The sequence below is a fragment of the Tenrec ecaudatus genome, chromosome X, assembly GCF_050624435.1.
Source record: "Tenrec ecaudatus isolate mTenEca1 chromosome X, mTenEca1.hap1, whole genome shotgun sequence".
NCBI classification, from domain to species: domain Eukaryota; kingdom Metazoa; phylum Chordata; class Mammalia; order Afrosoricida; family Tenrecidae; genus Tenrec; species Tenrec ecaudatus.
Window position 1 is genome coordinate 11,437,394 of NC_134548.1, and position 20,045 is coordinate 11,457,438.

A 20,045-nucleotide genomic window follows, 5' to 3' on the forward strand; every position below is an offset into this window, starting at 1 on the left:
TGATTCCCCCTTCCTACCCTCCTCTCCCCACCTTTCCCCTACCTTTCTGGCATCACTACTCCCATTCTTGTTCCTGGATTCCGTGAGTCACAAGTTCTTATCTCTTATCTGCACTTGGGCACATGCTTTGGTCTAGCCCACAGTGACCTTTCCAGTCTAGGCTGCAATCTTTATAGTTTTCCTCATGTGGATGATGAATAAGGAAGACTGAGGGAAAAAATTATGCATGTGAATCATGGTATGAATATTTCTTGGAAGAAACACAGTCAGAAATGTGGAATTTAGGGTGGTGATGCTTCTTCTCATGTATTTTGGACACATTATCAAGGGACCAGTGTCTGAACAAGGAGATCATGTTCGGTAAAGTAGAAGGCACACCTCAATGCGAGATATTGGCACCGTGGCTACAATGATGGGCTCAACCATAATGACAAGTGTGAAGATGGATGGAGCCGGGCCAGGCGGGGTTTTGTTTTGTTACACATAGTTTCCTTATGATTCAGACCCAACTCAATTGTACCAAATGACACAGAAAACTGTAGCAAAACTGTAGATAACCAGCTCTTTGGTCCCTCAGACCCTCTAGTGCAGTGGTTCTCAACCTTCCTAATGCCGCGACCCTTTAATACAGTTCCTCATGTTGTGGTGACCCCCAACCATAACATTGTTTTCATTACTACTTCATCACTGTCATTTTGCTACCGCTATGAATCGTAATGTAAATATCTGACATGCAGGATGGATTTCATTGTTACAAATTGAACATAATTATACATAATTAAAGCATAGTGATTACTCACAAAACAATTATATATTGTGAAATATTTATGTGTTTTCTGATGGTCTTAGGTGACTCCTGGGAAAGGGTCCTTTGACTCTCCAAAGGGGTCGCGACCCACAGATTGAGAACCGCTGCTCTGGTGAGTTTAAGTGGTCAGCTTCTCAATCAACAGATGAGTACTTAAACTACTGCACTACTAACCTCCCCCCTGTACTCCTATTCCCCCAAAAGAAACCCAAAAAACCCCCACTGCCATCAAGCCAATTCTGACTCACAACGACCCTTCTCTGTCCAGATTCCAAAGTTGCAAACCTTTATAGAAGCAGTCTCATCTTTTGAACCACCAATTTTTTCATTTATTTAAACATTTATTATATTTAACGCATTTATTTATTTAAGATTATTTTATTGGGGGCTCATACAACCATTATCACATTCCAAACATACATCCACTGTGTCCAGCAGTTTTGTACATTTGTTTCCCTCATCATTCTCAAAACATTTGCTTTCTACTTGAGCCCTTGGTATCAGCTCCTCATTTATTCCCCTCCCTCCGGACTCCCTCCCCCATGAACCCTTGATAATTTCTAAATTATTATTATTTTGTCATATCTTACACCATCTGACATCTCTCTTCATCAACTTCTCCGCTGTCCATCCCCCAGGGAAGAGGTTATATGTAGATCCTTTTACTCTGTTCCCCCTTTCTCCCTCACCTTCCCTCCACCCTCCCACTATTGCCACTCTCACCACTGGTCCTGAGGGATTCATCTGTCCTGGATTCCTGTGTTTGCAGTTCCTATCTGTACCAGTGTACATTCTCCAGTCTAGCCAGATTTGTAAGGTAGAATTGGGATCATAATAATGGGGGGGGGGAGGTAGCATTCAAGAACTGGAGGAAAATTATATGTTTCATCATTGCTACACTGCACCCTGACTGGCTTGTTTTCTCCCTGAGGCTAGGGGATGTCCAACTTCCCAAAGATGGTCCCTGGGTCCCCACTCTGCACCACCACCCCTCATTCACCATGCTATGATCTAGTGTTTGTTTGTTTGTTTTTTTCCGGTCTTTGCTGCCTGGTATCTGATCCCTTTGATGCCTTGTGATCTCACAGGCTGGTGTGCTTCTTCCATGTGGGCTTTGTTGTTTCTCAGTTAGATGGCCACATGTTTATCATCCAACCCTGCCACACCTCTTACACCCTCCTTGCCACTGATTTTGGATCACTGGTTGTTCCCTTGTCACTGGGTTTGTTAACACCTACTTCTTTTCCCCCACATCCCCCTCCCCCATGTCCCCCTGGAACTGTCATCCTGTTGTTCTCTCTTCCGGCTTGTTTATCCTGCCTATCCCTTCCAGGTAGACTTGCTATGTACCATCACAAGACTGAGTATAAGGAAGCAACAATAGAAAGTAAAACAATAGCTATTATAACAGCAACACACACCCAAAAAAACCTATAACTAGTTCAGAGTCTATTTGTTTTCCTTCATGAGTGCTTTCTAGTAGAGTCTGATGGGGTGCCATCCCCTGGCCCCACATCTATCCCTGGGGACTTCATTGCTCTGTTCCCCTCGCTGCTCTGCTGCATGCCCCCAGAGGCTGGCTTCTTCGTAGTGAGCTCAGGGCGGGTACAATTCCCGCTGTGTGTCTCTAGTGTTGTCCCCATGGTGTTATGGGTCAGCAAGGAACGCTGTGTCCCTGTGGTGCGGCCAGCCCTGTGGTCATCTCTGTGCATTGCTGCTCTGAGCAGAAACATTGTCCTCAGGGCTTGGTGAGACAGAATGTGCTTCACTTTTCCCCCCTCCCCCCTTCGTTGACTCCTGTGTGCTCTGGTCAGACAAATCCCTCTTCTTGAGCCGTAGCGTCAGTGCTGTCCTCTGAAGGGAATTCTTCTTGGGGGAGGGTGGTGCTATCCATTTAGTTGGTAATGGGGCCGGCCCCTCAGGCCTCTCTGTCGAGAGACCACCAATCTTTAAGTTAGTTCCACTGCGCCACCAAATCTCCTTATTAAACCACCAGGGCTCTTTATAATTACTATAAAATTCAGTTACTGTAAATATGTATAATCATTGTGCAAAGCGTTATGTCACTACCTCAAAATACTGAGAATAGAAATTCCATATGATCCAACAATCTCTCTGTTGGTAAAGAAGTGAGAGGCATCACATGAGCAGACATACACACAACCATGTTCACAGTAGCAAGAAGATGGAAACAATCGAATGCTTGCCCATAGAAGAATGAATAAAGAAACATTGGTACAGGTACACAATGGAATATGATACACTGCTAGAAAAAGATGAAATCATCAAGCATCCTGTGACATGGATGGACCTGGAGAATAATAGGCTCAGTAAAATTAGCTAATCACAAAAGGACACATATTATATTGAGGCCGCTGATATAAAAGGGGAGAGGAAAGATAATTTTATATCAAAGGGCACAGATTTGGAAGTTTGTTAAAGGGGGGGTAAAGGAGAAAGGAGAAAGTTGGAAGGGCAATCAAGAAGTTTCTCAAATCATATCCCCACCTAAGTTACAATAAAAATGAAAATTCAGCAGGCAATACAGCAGGCTGCTGGTTAAAGTCCACAAAACCTCAGGTTTGATGACAAGCCCAATCTAAAGCAGTAGTCCTCTGCTATTACTGGTACCCTGTTTATTTTCTGACATTATCTTCAATATTTATAAGTTGCTTATTCCCTCTCCCCTCCACGATTACATTAGCTTCTCAAAGCCAGGATGTGGTTTGTCTTTCTCACAGCCTAGAACAGTGTCTGATATAAATGATGTTCGGTCAAACTGCATTGGGTCAGTAAATTGAGAATATATCATAGAGTACTTCACATCCAACTGAGATTATACAAAATATTGTATTATTTGGGCCTACACCATCCTAAATCCCTTGAGAAGTGAAATCATTGATAGTGGTTAAGAACCTTAAATTTTTTTTAAAAAACCTTAAATTTAAGAATCAAAAGGAATTTAACAAGGATCTTAGGTCCAATCCCTTCATGTATGAATCATAAAACATGACCATATCACACCTTAGATTGGTTCTGGTGAGTGGTCTATGGGGGCCCAGTTCAGGATTTGTGCATCTTACCCAAGTTCCTTGGGACCACATCCTTAGGGATATCCTGGTGCATCCCAAATGACAAAAGAAAATGCACTCAGGAGACCTCTTTTTAAAAGAAAGGCCTAAAATTAATAAATTAATTACTTTAACTTTTTAAGGCAAAAGAAGGGCCTCCAATTTCGAAGTGTTCTATGACAAGAAGAGACTCTTACTCCCGCTTTTTAACTTTTCTGTGGTTGATAGTGGTTCACACAACCTCTTCGTTGTTGTGCATCCATCCTTCATTTTGATTCATTTTCCAGCTTTTACATTTTTCTTTGGATTATTTATTGTATATCTCTCTTTCCAAGTTTCCTCTTTACTTCCCTTGTTAACTTTCTAAATTCGTGAGCCCTGTTACTCTTACTGCTTTGCAAATGGGACTCTTTATATAAGGAAATGTAGCTATCGGCCAAGATCCTCAGTCTTTTAATATTTAGAGCAGACTGAATCTTACCCATTTCCTTGGGTTAGAGAATGTGCTATACTTTCCCCAAGACGTGGGAAACATTGGACTACTATGTGTCAGAGTGGATTTGATGGCAATGGGCAAAATCAGTGAAGGGAACCCTGGTGGTGCTATGGGTTAAGCACTGGGCTGTGATTTCAGCCCACCAGTTGCTTTTAGGGAGAAAGATGAGGCTGGCTGTTTCTGTGAAGATTGCCTCCTTGGAAACTCTTTGAGGCAGTTCTATCTACTCTGTCTTACAGTGTCAGTTTTATTAGAAATTGATTCAACTGATAGCAGACTTAGTGGTAAGGGGTAAGAGTTGAGAAACTCCAAAAGTTTGTTTTTCTGGTTATCTCTGTCACAGAAGAAGAGATGCTATTCGAGGCCAGCTTAGGCATGTGAGGGTCCTAAACACCGATACACTCTGGTGCCGCCTCCTCTGCTTATATGCCGTCCAAGTGGGACACGTGCAGGATGGATATAGAGGGGTGGGGTGCTGGCTTTCCATTGTGCAACTCGACTGAGAATGCACCTACAATATCAGAGATAAAGTATCAAAGCGGCATATGCTATCTTCGCAGAATGAGATGGACTGAACTACAAAGGTTCTAGTGTATGCGGAACACTGGTTTTTACTGTAAACCACATTTTTACAGAAAGAATATTCCACATCTTCTACCACAAAGAAAACAAGTCAATAAGCTTAGTTGTTTCAACAGTCACTGTAAAATGCTCTTGGCCTCCCATAATGAAAAATAGGCTTTCCCCAGTTTTGCTTTATATAGCGGATACTTTCATTTTGATTCTTGGTTCACAAAAGTGGACAAAATAATAAATGACCAAATGAACAACATCAAGCACTGTGCCCCACACAACAGGGAATAAGATACAAAACTCACTTGCTATATAAAATGTTTTGTGTTAGATAAATATTAACATTTCCAGTATTGGGGGGACATTTGCTATGTTAGTATTATGGTAAATTATTGCCCATGTCCACCACTTGTCTGTCAGCTTGTCATTCTGTGGTGGCTTGTGTGTTGCTGTGACACTTGAAGCCATGTCACTGGTAGTGTCAAATGCCTGCAGGGTCACCCAAAGTGAACAGGGTTCAGTGGAACTTCCAGCCTAAGAACAGACAACGAAGAAGGACTCAAGTCCCCACTGAGCCAATGAAAGCCTTATGCAGAGCTTCCAAACACTGGAAGATACTGGAGGGCCAATGTATGGAAGCAGTGACTGCGGATGGAAGGAGTGTGGGGGATGGGTCCCTCCCACGGGAGGCCGCTCAACATGTGACTGAAGAGGAGCTGATTTCCCAGAGTGGAGTAAACTGTGGTGAGATGAGTCGGAGAAAGCTTGCGAAAGTGGAGCCTTTGGGATTTTCATTTGCACAGACGGTGGACTTCTCCAGATGTAACAGATAGATACCACATTGACTACAACAATGGAAGGAGACACTGGAGAAGCCAGTACCTAAAACCAGACAAGGGGCTGACTGTGGAACAGACCATCAATTGCTTGCATGCAAGTTCAGGTTGAAGCTGAAGAAAATGAAAACAAATACACGCGAGCCAAAATATGACCTTGAGTCTATCCCGCCTGATTTTTGAGAATATTAAAAAAAAACAGATCTGACACATTGAATACTAATGACATAAGACCTGATGAGCTGTGTTAGACCAACGAGGACCATCATTTCTTTAGAAAGCAAAAGGTCAGTAAAAAGACAGGAAAGAAAGAAAAGATCAAAGTGGATGTCTGAAAAGACTCTGAAACTTGCACTTAATCATAGAGTAGCTAAAGCAAATGGAAGAAATGATGACGTCAAAGAGCTGAACGGGAAATTTCAAAGGGAAGCTCAAGAAGGAAATTTCAAAGGGAAGCGCAAAAATATTAGGAGGAAATGTGCAAAGACCTAGAATTAGACAGACAAAATGGGAAAACACATTCAGTGTATCTTAAACTGAAAGAACTCACGAAGAAATACTGAATGAGGCAGGGAGCATCAACCGAAGATGGCAAGAACAGTCACTGTGTCCGAAAGAACCGGTCAACAGTCCACCATCTCAGGAGGTAGCATATGAACAAGAACCAACAGTGCTGAAGCTTCACTGAAAGAAGTAGTCAAAATCAAGGCTTCAGGACCCGATGAAAGACCCACTGGCAGGTTTCAACGAAGCATTCACTCATCTATGCCAGGAATTTGGAAGACAGCTTCTGGGCCAACTGACTGGGAGAGATCCATATTTGTACTCATTTCAAAGAAAGGTGACCCAAGAGAACGTTCACATTATAGAACAATACCACTGATATCACATGCAAGTAAAATTTTTCAGAAGATCATCCAGCTTAAACAACCTGGTGCAGGGTGCCCTTATGACCCCGTGTGGGCTGGCAGGTTCCCGTGCACTGGAGCTGGTATCCCTTTCATGACATGCCCTGTCAGTTCCCTGCCACAGCGATGCTCGCTTTTCCTGGTGCTTTGCCTGCCTGGCACCTCTGGGTCTTTGCTCTGGACAACTGGTGCCCCGATTGTGTGGATGGTTTCAGTGTATGCTTATTTTGCTTGTTGGGAAGTCCATAGCTGGTGCTGTTCAGTCTGAAACAGGTCCGAGGAGGAGGAGGAGGGTGGGGAGGAAGAGAAGAGCAAGGAAAAGAAAGCAGATGGGAAAGAAGGAGAGGAAGAACAAGGGAAGGAGGAGCTCATTTTTCAGATAGAACTTTGTACTTTTTTGAGGTTCAGGGTTTTGTTGGGTGATGTCCAGTGAATTCCAACTCACAGTGATCCCATGTGACAGGGACAGTTTTTAAAAACTCAAAACGAGAATCCTTCAACCAGCCTTGAGCTCACCTTGGTGGCTGACATCAATATGTAATTATTTCAAAGCCCCCTGATGCTCTTGACTTTAAAAATAAGCCAATGTGTGGCCTACAGCCTGCACCAGACAGTACCTGTAGGCTCAGGTAGATGGACACCCAGTATGGCTGGGTCCATTAAAGAGCAGCATTTGATGTCAGAAACAATGAGCAATAGACTCCAATCTTAGAAGAAGCAATCTCTTTCTTCATTTTTATTAGCAATCAAGACCTCGGCAACCAGAAATCTCAATGAACAGGGATGACTGTCACGTATTCTTGTGCTTTTCAACGGCTTTTTAAAATTAAAAGACAGTGAAATCATAATTGTAGCAGAGAGATTTATTCAAGGAATTATTTATGGAAGGAAGGAAAGTAAGAAGAAAGGCAACAGAGAGAGGAAGCAAGTCCAGCACACAACCTGGACTATTGACATTCCATCATCATCCTCCCCAGCCAGGTTTTGCTGAGTCCACATGGTATTCAAGATGTCAACCCTTGAGTGCTTGAGGATTATGGGTCATCGCAAAACACCACCTTATTTTCTTCTCTCTACTCCAGTCTTTTGTTAAACTTTCTTAACACAAAGAGCTCAATTAGGAGCAGGTTTCTGTTTGCCCCTTGGTTGGAGGCTTGGAGAGGGAGGACATGACACTAATCAGAAATTTCCACTCCCTTTTGCGTTCCTGGGGACTTCACCCTAAGTGGCCCAGTGCATCTGCAGATGCTGCGACTTTAGCTGTAGGACAGCTACACTAGGTGATCGGAGGGCAGCAGGTGACAATGTGCTTATTTCTGAGCATCTTCCTGTGGACAGTGGGGACTACTGGTAGAGCAGAAATCTTTCCAGTGGCTCTGGCAGGTGTAGCTTGTGGATGAGTTGATGGCAGGCTCGACCCAAGCACTTCCGGACACAGAGGCGACAGAGCTGGGAAAGAGATGGTGGACCTGCAAAGGAGAATAAGATGGCGTCAACCTCATGGGGGCAGGGGCTGATCAGGGAAGTGGCAGGGGCTGACCACTTTCTAAAAGCAGAAGCGAAGCTGGATCTGAATAGAGACTACAGAGAGAGGTGAAGGTTGGTTGCGAGCTACCATCGAGTCAGGCCCTGACTCCTGACCACCCCATGCACAATGGAACAAAATGCTGCCCAGTCCTGGGCGATCCCCACGATCTGCTGGGAACTAGACAGGTCTTTCTTCCTACCAGCGAACCAGTACTCCTCTCTATAGCAAGGTGTTGTTAGGCATCATAGAGTTGGCTCGCACCCATAGCGACCCTGTGCCCAACAGAACAAAACCGTGTCCGGTCCTGGGCCAGCCTCACAATTGCTCCTATGCCTGAGCCCATTGTTGCAGCCACTGTGTGGGTCCATCTTGTTGAGGGCCCTCCTCTTTTTCACTGGCCCTCTCTTCACCAAGCACGATGTCCTCCTCCTTCCAACACTTGGTTGTCAGTCTGTCGTACTGTGGTGGCTTGTGTGTTGCTGGGATGCCGGAAGCTATGGCCCAGGTATTTCCCATGCCAGCAGGGTCACCCCAAGGGAACAGGTTTCAGTGGAGCTTCCAAATGAAGAACAGACAATGCAGAAGGAATTTGGCTGTCCACTTTGGAGGAAGGAGCCACTGACAGCCTTACCGCAAGAGAGCAGACACTCAATTCACACAAGGGATCTCAATTTGCTGCTCTGAAGGGGATGGGTTTCTTTCCATTGGTCCTCAGATAGGACCTGTACCACTGATATCAAAGAACGGGCTAACCAGAGGCAGTTATGAATGAAGCGTATGATGTACAGGGTCTCTGGTGCCGGTGAGTCCAATAGGGTGGCCACGGAGAAAATCCACATGAGGAGCACTGAGTGTGCTTTACCTGAGGCCAAGCTGCCAGGCAGAGAGAGCTGTGTCAAGCAGCCTGAGCCTGTGTGGTCACAGAGGCAATGTGTACAGGCGCCCAATACTCAGGACTGGGGGGAGGGGGGAGTGTTTCCCAGGCCCTCCTGGCTCTAGCTCCAAATGAGACAGAGTGGAACCCTCCGACCAGCAGGGTCTGCAACCCAGCGCAGCCCTGCTGACACTATCTGCATCACAAGAAGACATTGCCGCCCCCCAATCCAGGTGACTCCTCTGCACCTGAGAGTTTAAGACACACGGATCTAGAGACTGCTTCTAAAATGATTCTGCCAAAAGTACCACTTGGAAGGCTCGTCTGAGATGTGGGGGAACACTCACAAAATGGCAGTCGCTAGGGAAACCGGGAGCCGCCTCCACTGGGCATTGCTTCAGAAGGGGTGAGCGGGTCCTTTGGTTTTCAGTCAGGGTGGACAACATAGCCAGTCACAGCACGCTCCCCCCCCCCCCGACCATGATGAAGAGAAAGGAAGGGGAGTCATCGAGGTATGAGATGGGAAGGGAGGGAGCTATCTGTTTGGCCAGCCTGGCCCAGCCTCACCTTCCCGGAGCAGGAGCGCCTGCTCCACGCTGCTCCTGGGTACTGCCAGGTCCAGCGCGCTGCTTCCCTGGGCATTCCTGCTCTTCAGGTTGGCACCATAGTCGGCCAGCAGGTGGATAACCTCCTCACTGGACTGCCGTGCGGCCGCATGCAAAGGAGTGTCCAACCACTGGCCGTGGTCAACGTTGGCTCCTTAACCAAACAGATACCATCAGTTAACACACAGTTCCCCTAAAGTGTTGCTGCTATCATTGCTAGCGGTCGACCAGGCAGTCTTCAACTGACGGCAAGGCCAGGCCTTTCTTCCGAGCCCCGCTTAGTCTGAAAGCTCCTCTGAAACCCATTCAGCAGCACAGCAACAATAAGCCTTCAGTAAGAATTGGGGTGACTGTGCATGAGGTGCATTGGCCAGGAATCAAACTAGGGTCTTCTGCATGGAAGATGAGCATTCTACCATGGAACCCCCACTGCCCATGTCTGGTGTTATACCAACTCATTGATTCTGACTCATGGTGACCACATGTGTTTCAGAATAGAACTGTGCTCCATAGGTTTTTTAATGGCTGATCTTTCAGACATAGATTGCCAGACCTTTCTTCCTAGTCTGGCTGGGGGCTCTTTTGGGAAACCTGCTCAGCAACCTGTCAGTAAGCGAGTCTCCACTGACAGTGGTTGACACACAGAATGTGCATGCAGTAAAGTCACACAGATGGTAAGAATTCTATCACTGCCCTCTAAAATGTCACAGATACACACACACATATCTTAAATGCCTTAAGGTCTTTACCTTATGCCTAAGATCTCAACATTGGTGAGAAAAGTCAATATAGAATGTTTTTTTTAATTTTAATTATAGTTTTACTTAGTTTCTCATATTAGTTAAAATATTCCCCATACAAAATATATGGAATTCAAAGAGAAATATTTGAGATTCCTGTTACATAATTTTTTTCATTGTTGGGCAAAGGATAAAACTAAATTTAGTAGGTATTTATATGGTTCAAAGCTCAAAACACATGATAAGCTACTACGTTGTTATTGTGTGTTGTCAAGTTAATTAGGACTTACAGTAATGCGGCATTACAGAGTAGAATTGCCAGCATCCAGGTTTCTACACTGGAATCTTTGGAGAAGTAGATGGCCAGCTCGGGTGGGTTCATTTGGCTTAGCAACCTCACTTTTAACCATTGTGTCCCTAAGGCGCCTTGAACCTACCATACAAATAACCTTACTGGCCTTGAGTTGATTCCAACTATGGGACTGCATTTTCATCTTTCTCCCATGGAATGGTGGGTAGGTTTGAACCATTGACCTTCCAGTAAGCAGCCCAGCACTTAACTCACTGTGCCACCAGGGATCCTTATGAACCTACTATCCCACTAGTGGCATCAAGTCAATCTGCACTCCTGTCACTCCATGGAGGGCTTCGAGGGCTGTCAATCTTGACAGGAGCAGACAGCCTCAACGTTCTCCCCCAGGAAGGCTGAGCTCCCTGTGAAGCGACTCTTAAAAGATAGTAAGTGAGGAAAGGCAAACAACTTTTTAGAGATAAAAATTCTCAATGAAAGGTTTTTCACTGCAGCTTCTCCCTTTATGTCAGTGGCTAAGCTTGAAGAATCTTAACCAAATAATAGTTTCAAAACTTTTTGCTTTCCCCTGGGCTCTAGATTTCTATAGGTGCCTTCTAGAATTTAAGGGGAAAAAATCAGAAGTAACAACATGATTGAGGTAAAATACTCTGATGAATATGTTATTTTTACTACCCAGTATCTTCTCGTTGACCCTCCCCCCACAAACACAGACACACACATACACTTGGGATTCCCAGTTCATGCACTTGCAGTGAAGCCTGGCATCTGCAGTTCAGAAGGACATGGACACCCATGCCAATCAGTGTATTGCATGGCCTTGACCACCATGATTGGGTCAGACATAGGCATGCGACTCCAGAAGAGCCAATGAAATACAATGAGTCCCCTTTCTGAGACTTAGGGAAAGAGAATGTTGCTTTTGTTTGCTGGGGAAGGATGAGGAAGGCTAACAGCCTAGCTATTGCTGGCAGCCGTCTTGTCTTGTGAGCATGAGGACAAAGCACACCAGGTATGATTCCGCAGCACAAGAAACAGGAATGAGAAACACATACATACACTCATCGATCCGAGAGAATGTCAGTTTCTAGCATTCAAACATCACCCCATTCTGTCAAGAACTTCATCTTTGAAGCCACAGAGGATCAGCATGGTTAATAGGTTCTCTTCATGAAAAGTTTCTAGAAATTACCCAATTCTAGAAGTTTCTTCACACAGTTTACCCTCTGGTAGGTGCAGGCCACGTACAGAGGCGTTCCAAGTTGAGGCACTTCTTGGTCAATGTTAACATTATTTGCCAAAAGAATCTCCATGCACTCTCTGTGACCTGGTGATGCAAAGATAGCCACACTCAAACAAGGGAAACGCTGAAGTCAGAAATCAGGAAAAAAATTATTCTTAGATTAAAAAAGAAAACAAACCAATTCCAACTCGTGACAACCCCTTGCATTACAAAGTGCAACTGCTGCATAGGGTTTTCTTAGCTATAATCTTCATAGAAGCAGATTGCCAGGCCTTTCTTCCATGGCAACATTGGGTGAGTTAGAACTGCCACCTTTTAGGTCAGTAGTCAAAGCAAACCAACTGTATGGGCCACAGACTTTTAAACTTCAAATAGAAACCACCCCCACCTCCAAATAAAATGATTTAAAAAAATAAAGATTCTAAACCAGGAGTCTATAGATTTTAATTAATCGCTAGCATAAGTAAATAGTATCACTCTTTTACAATATTAAATATTATGATTGGCTGATAATATGCATTTTATCAATATTTCAAAGTGTGTAGTTCAGTGAACTAACTTGCTTATAGAATTTGAAGTATAGGAATTCATAAATAATATCTAATTATTACCTTAAGAAGCCTGAAAAATATAAACAAAAAAACCCCTCACTGCCATGGAATTGATGCTGACTCACAGCAAACTTATAGGACAGAGAAGAACTGTGGTTTCCCAAGAATAACTCTTTACAGAAGTAGAAAGCCCCACCTATAAATATTCTCAAGAAATGTTAAGCATGAATATATAAAGTCAAATGATCGGCACTAATATCGCAGTATCTTTAAAAAAATAATAACTTGCCAGTCATTCCTCCATTCCATGGGCTTAAGGAAGGCTTGGGGCATAACTCCTGCAAATTCCATTTTTCAATAGCACATGTTCACTTTGTGTCTTGGTGCCATATCCTGGTACTTCTCACACTAGTTGAAAATTTCTCATAATGCTATTGCACGCTTAGTAAACTACTTTTCGTTATGTGTAGCATAAACCTAACTTTGTCATGCACTAAGAAAATGGCAAATTCATGGGCGTTGCTGCCTCGTGTTCTCCGCTTGATTCCGGTGGTCCAGAACAAGGCCTGCAATCTCTCTGAGGTCTGTCTGTATGGCTTCAAATCCCTGCCATCTATTCCTGGGAACACAGGAGTCCGGAGATGACTTCAAACTTTCCAAGGCTATGTTTTCACAAGTTGCTACTTTTTTTGTTGTTTGTTTGTTTTCCCATAACCATGACCTTGAATTCATCCTCCTAAGTAGTGCCTTGCGAGTTGTGGGCAGTGATGTGTGATGTTCCACTAGAGACAATGTCAGCCTTGGCTTTCAGGCCTATTCATAATTTATTTTCTGTGAGTGGCTGATGTTCTCTGTGGCCTTTGGTGTGAGCTATTCGTTTCTATTAAGGACACTGCCCTACACGCAGTACAAGAAAATGGCTGTGTTGGCCACACCAGCTGCCATCAAAACATAGCAAAGAAGCTCAAGAAGACAGACGCCTTCCCTGTGGAGAGACCCAGGAAATGGGACACTGGAGGAAGGAAGATGGGGCTGAAGATTAAAGCCAACTGCAGGGGATTTTCTAAGGCACACCTGTTCCAACAGTGAGAGACACAGGGGTCCTCGTGGGGTGTACAATGAAGATTGCCTTGCACCCACCGTGGCCCTGTATGCAGTGTGGCGGCTGCCTTACCTCTCTTCACGGCCTCGTGGATGGGGGATGACAGGTGCGCCTCGAGCTGGGCCTTGGCGCCAAACTCCAGCAGCACGTTGACACAGGCAGCGCTGCCGCTGCAGCAAGCATTGAAGAGTGGCGTGGCTCCGTGCACCGTCACCCCATTGACCTATTGAGGGACAAGGACAAGACCACAGGATTTGCTCTTTCTTTCTTCTCCCCTCTGTGTGTCCCCATATACCTGCCTGGCCACGTCTCTGAAGGGGTGAGGAGTAGGCGTGGGTATTGTAGGCACACCTAAACCACTTGTCAGGGACTCTGAGGCAACGTGAGTTAAGCACTGCACTGTGACTCGGGAGAAGTGGCCACATCTGCTTCTGTAAAGATGTCGGCTAGGAAAGCAGAAGGAGCAGAGCTACCCTAGCCTATCAGGTCACTAGGAATCAGCATCAACTCGACGGCAAAATGCCAACCCTCACTGTCAATCCATCAATTCCAACTCACAGCGGCCCTATGGGAGAGTAGCGTTGCCCCCTGTGAGTTTCAGAGACTGTAACTCTTTACAGGAGTAGAAAGCCTCATCTTTCTCTCAGAGAGTGGCTGATGTTTCCCAACTGCTGACCTTGCAATTAGCAGCGTGCATAACCCACTATACCATGGGTTTTAAATGAGTTCCTTTCACATATCCTCCAACACATGATGTCCCATGCATGTCAGAGTTGAAATAGGGTTTCCAAGGGCTGAATTTTGGGGGAAGCAGGTCAATGGGTCTTTCTTGTTAGATGCCTCTCGGTAGGTTTTCACTGCCACCTTTTCAATTAGTAGCCAAACTTGCACCATCCAGAGACTCCTGGAGCCTCTTAAGTACCTACTAGTCATTGAGGGAAGGAGCCCTGGTGGCATAGTGGTAATGTGTTGGGCTGCTAACTGCAAGGTCAGCTGTTTGAAACCACCAGCCCCTCCAAGGGTGAAAGACAGAGCTTCTAGTCCCATAAAGAGTTGCAGTTTTGGGAGCCCACAAGGGCAGTTCTTTCCTGTCCTATAGGGTCGCAATGAGTCGGAATCAACTCAATGGTAGTGAGAGAGAGTGAGAATTGTACAGGAGTGTACCTGAGTGGTGCTCAGAATCATGGCATCTGTGATCATTACCTGGGGCTCAAATTTCAGCTCGCTCTCTTAATTATTCAGTGGCCTTGGTTGGGTTATTATCTTTCTGTGCCTCAGTTTTCTTATCTATAGAATGACTATCATAAAAAAACCTCCCCCACAAAGTGTCTGTGCAGATCAAGTGAGCACTAGGTAAGAGATGGTAGGCACTAGGAATGTTGCCTGGCACCCAACAGAGATTCAATGAAACTTTACATCAATTATTTCCATCTTCCATTAATGTGAGCAACAAATATTACAAGAAGCAACATACTGGAGAAACCAGGTTGCTTGCTGTTTGTCGTAGGTGCTGTCGGGTCGCTACGGACTCACAGCAACACGATGTACATCAGAACGAAACCGAATACCGCCCCGCCCTGTGCAATTCACACAATTATTGCAGCCACTGGTTTTCCCTGTTCTATGTCTTCTTTGGAAGCTGGATGTAATTACTGGCAGCTCTCTATTGATGGACTACTGCAACTGTTTCTAATTATCTTTGATCTTCCTCTTTTCCAGTCTCATAAGTGATATTGTGCTTTCCTCGCGTATGGTTTTGGTGCCATCACACAACTTGTCTGGTCTTTTGTCATTCGTGTTCAATGTGTCCAAAATGGCCTTGAGATGTTCTTGAAACTTAGATGCGATAGACTCGAGGTCATGCTTTGGTTCTCATGGACTCGTTTTCATTTTTAAGGTTCAACCTGAACTTGCATATGAGCGATTGATGGTCTGTTACATAGTTGGCCACTGACCTTGTTTTGCCTGATGAGACTGCACTTCTCCTGCTTCTCGTCCCACAGGGGTGGTTAAATGGATTCTAGTGTGTTTCATCTGGTGAAATCCATGTAAATAGTAGTTGTTAATTTTGTCGAGAAAGGGTATGTGCAATAAGGAAGTTGGCGGTCTTGCAAAAATCTGTCATTTGGTCCCCAGCTTTGTTTTATGACCAAGGTTACATTTTCAAACTACTGATCTTACTTCTGTGTTTCCAAGTTTTGCTTCCCAACCCTGAGTGATTATCAATGCAGCTCGATGGAGTATTTGATCAGTTTCAGACTGAAGAAGTTGGAAACATTCTCCAATTTCTTCGCCATTAGCTTTAGGGTTTGGTGTGTACAATTTAATAATATGCACATTACCTTGTCTTCCTTGTAGGTAGTTGGGTACTGTCCTAAGGCCTAGAACGCATGCGTTCCATTTCATTTTTGATGACTTCCAATTTTGGACTTCACACAAAGCAGGTTCAAATGAATGGATGCTTGCAGTTGTCTCTTCTCATTTTGAGTCATGCTGACACAGGAGGAAATAGAGGTGGCCTGTTCTTCATCAATGCTGGACATGTGGCATAGTTGGAGATTTTGTCAGTCTAAGACTTGGTTTGCAGAAAAGCTCAAGTGTAACAGCCACCCCCCCCCCTCCTTGCAGTAAAATTTTAAACTTAAGAATGTTCTACTTCAGCAGGTTTGGATGAACAAAACTACCTGGGCATATAAGCCTTTTAGATAAGGGGTGGAGCCTGAGACCTTGAGGGGGTGACCGGACGCCTCCCACTTCTGTGAACCAGGCCTCCTTTATCTCCTTGCTGAAGCCCTCTGTGCACTGTAACAAACCCAGGAAACATTCTCTCAATTGTTAGTTGCCATCAAGTTGGCTGCAACCGATAGTGACCTTATACATAACAGAATGAAACACCACTCAGTCCTGCGCCATCCTCACAACTGTTCCCATGCCCAAACCCATTGTTGCAGCCACTGTGTCCATCCATTTCCTTGAGGGTCTTCCTCTTTCTTGCTGCCCCTCTATTTGACCAAGCACGAGGTCCTTCTCCAGGGACTGGCCTCTCCTGACATGTCCAATGTACAAAAGATGAAGTCTTGCCATCCTTGCCTCTAAGGAACATCCTGGCTGCGCTTCTTCCAAGACAGATCTGTTTGGTCCTTTTAGCAGCCCCATGGGACTTTCAATATTCTTCTCCAGCACCACAATTCAAATGTGGTGATTTTTCTTCGGTCTTCCTTATTCAGTGTCCAACTCTCAACTTTCCATGCATGTGAGGCCATGGAAAATACCATTCATGTGAAAGTTGGTATCATCACCTTTGTCTAAATAACATCCTTGCTTTCAGAGCTTTTGAGAGGCCTTGTACAGCAGATTAACCCAAATGCAACGAGTTGTCTGATCTCTTGATTGCTGCTTCCATGAGCGCTGGTTTTTAATCCAAGCAAGATGAACTCCTTGAAAACACCAGTCTTTAATTATCATGGTATTGTCTATTGGTCGAGTTGTGAGACTTTTGGTCTTCTTGACATTGAGTTGTCATCCATACTGTAGGCTGCAATCCTGGATCTTCATCAGCAAGTGCTTCAAGTCCTCCTTACTTTCAGCAAGCAAGGTACGGTCACCTGCATATAATGAATTTTTAATAAATAAGCCTTCTGCCAATCCTGATGCCACACTCTTCTTCACATAGGCCAGCGACTCTGAGGATTTGCTCAGCATGCAGATTGAACAAGTATGGTGAGGGGATACAGCCGTGACACACAGCTTTCCTGATTTTAGGCCCTGCAGCATTCCCTGAGTCCGTTCGCACAACTGCCTCTTGCTCCATGTGCAAGTTCCGCATGAGCAGTCAGGTGTTCTGGATTCCCCAGTCTGGTCAAGAAGGCACGTAGCTGAGGGTATGTAGCTTGCTTGCCTTTCACTGAATTTTTGAAGCAGGTTTTGGAGGCTTGATTCTTGCTGCTTCCTTCTTTCGAGTGTTTGCAGAAATAAACGCAGAATTTCTCGAATCAATTTGGTCTCTGCATTTGGCTCAAACCATCATCCTGAACCTTAACAGCGGCATCGATGCCCATTAACAAATGAAGGTCTCATCCTTGTCATTAAGGCAGGCACTACATGGATGAGGCAGCTCTTCCTCAGTTATATTTTGAGAGAGGTCTATATCAGACAATGTTCTGCTATTCAGAAGGATTTCAGAGACTAACCCCTCAGAAGTCGACTGCTGTTTCCTTCCTGACAGTCTGCTCTTAGTCTGGCAACTTCTCAGAAAGCTCTTCGCCATGGGTGGCCCTGCTGGTGTGCAGGGGCTTAAGGTCCCCAAATCTATGCTTTCCAAAATCTCCTTAGCAACTCCCTAGAGTGCAACGAATCTCCTCTCTGCTCTACTATGGTGTGCACAAATTGCCCGTGCCCACTAGGACACCGAAAGAGATCATGACCAAGCCAAAGACATGTGAAGAACAGGCATCCCCGTGGCGCCTGCAGTTCTCCTGGATGAAAACCAGCAGAACAGCGGCATCTTTTAGTCTGAGCAAGAAGTGGGAAGAATGACAGGGGACTAAGGCCTCGGGTGCGGAGGTTATGAAAGGATTGAGAGCAGGACAGTGAGGTTTGGGCGTCAAATGATTTGGCCTCCTTCACTGACACCATATTGTTGTTAGCTACCATCGTGTCAGCTCCTGATTCAGAGTGACTCCCTGCACAATAGGATGGCTCAGATGGTGGTAAACCATAGGCTTCTCACTGGCTGATTTTTAGAAATAGAATGGCTGACTCTTCTTCCTAGTGCAGAAGCTACGCTAAAATCTGTTTACCATCCCAAGAACACACAAACCTCCATCGACTGACGGGTGGTGAATGGGCATGCAGGGCCTTCACAAGGAATCAAACCCAGGTCTCCTGCACAGAAGGTGACAATCCTACCACCAAACCACCACTGTCCCCATCCCAAGTGCTTGTCACAATCAGGAATCTAAATGTCCTTGCTTCAGAAATGAAAATGATTTGTCTCCTGGGTTTCAAGGGATTCCCCATTCATACACTCTAGGGATTTCCAACCTCTATACTTTCATGGAAAAGTATTCAATGGATCTGATTTAATTTGTTTTTACTAAATAGCATCAACTTTTTTAGTCAAGAAGTGTGTTTTAGTTGATTTCCTATAAGTTTCTATCTCGCGTCAGTTGAGGACTTATTGAGCCAAAATGGAACAAAAGATGAGTAATTTGAATTCTCCCAGGGAAGACAAACACAAACAGATCATTTTGATCAGTGGTTAATGCTTGAGATCACAATAAGGGAGCACAAAGGAGGACACAGACTTGAGAGACACTGAGGACAAAATCAGCAGGACTAAGTGAGTAATGAGATTTAAAGGAAGACATAGGATGACTTCCAGGTCTGGGGCTTGGAGGCCAAGAAGCTGTTTCATGTAGTTTCTCAGACAGGGAATGCAAGCCGAGAAGACATCTCGGAAAGGAAGGACACGATAGGCACAGTTTCGAGGGTGCTGAGGGTCTGAGCTGAAGCTAGCCACAGAGTAGCTACTTCTTGGGATTGAACAACTTTCTCGTATTCTCTCTCTAATCTGATTTAAATGCTGCATGGTATAGTGTAGTTTTTGTTTCCTGTTCCCTTCTAAGATTGACAAAGAAAGGGGCCGTGTCTTACTCTGTTGTTAAACAAGCAAACAAATCAAATCACTTGCTCTCAACCTCAACTCATGCCAACCCCAAGTGTGCAGGGAACATGTCGTCCACAGGGCTTTCGAGGCTATAACCCACCCCTTAGTAGATCGCTATACTTTCCTGACTAGTCACCTGTGGGTGGGTTTGAACTACCAACATTTTGATTAGGAGTCGAATGCTTAACCGTTTGCATCCTTCAGGTTCTCTTCCCAGGGTTGTGCCGGTGCATACTCCCCTGAGATCCTCTCTTGTTTAATGTTCCTGCTTGGAGTCTGCCTGGGACGCCAGTCACCGAGTTTTAAAAGAAATGACCCTTGAACAACTTTGCCTTCCTCATGACCTATGAGTTGAAGCACTTCATGAAAATTCCGTCAAGGAAAGGCCCTACCATGGTGTCGCCCCGAAACTTTGTTTGCTCTAGGAAAACTTTTCAATTCTATTCTATGTGTACAAAGCCAATGTCTATGAAATGCAAAGAGACTCTTCACTGTGCAACAGTATTTCAGTTCCTGAAGCAAAGGATCCATGGACTGAGTTAAACAACAAAATGAACACCAAAACCACGGTGTATGGACATGGAAACACACGTGTCAATGAGATGGCTCTATTCTGTTACCCGTGTTACATGAGAGGGCTTTGAAAAGTTTATGGAAAAACGGAATTAAAAGCTAGCAGAGAGTGTTCACCAAATAAGACATCTTGGCGACTAACAAACACGTGAAGAAATG

At 44.8% G+C, this 20,045-nt stretch overlaps 1 protein-coding gene across 3 annotated transcripts in view; it reads right to left on the bottom strand.

Moving 5' to 3' along the window:
- Window positions 1-7,590: 7,590 nt before the first annotated feature.
- The window catches only part of ASB11 (ankyrin repeat and SOCS box containing 11), a 29,210-nt gene continuing 16,755 nt past the window's right edge, over window positions 7,591-20,045 (bottom strand). For all 3 annotated transcript variants that reach the window (XM_075538708.1, XM_075538707.1, XM_075538709.1), the window contains exons 4-7: window positions 13,718-13,868; window positions 11,942-12,076; window positions 9,662-9,853; window positions 7,591-8,161 (exon numbers count right to left, since the gene is read on the bottom strand). In XM_075538708.1, the coding sequence (XP_075394823.1) occupies window positions 8,037-8,161; window positions 9,662-9,853; window positions 11,942-12,076; window positions 13,718-13,868 (603 nt within the window). In that variant the 3' untranslated portion in view covers window positions 7,591-8,036. The remainder of the gene's footprint in view (window positions 8,162-9,661; window positions 9,854-11,941; window positions 12,077-13,717; window positions 13,869-20,045) is intronic.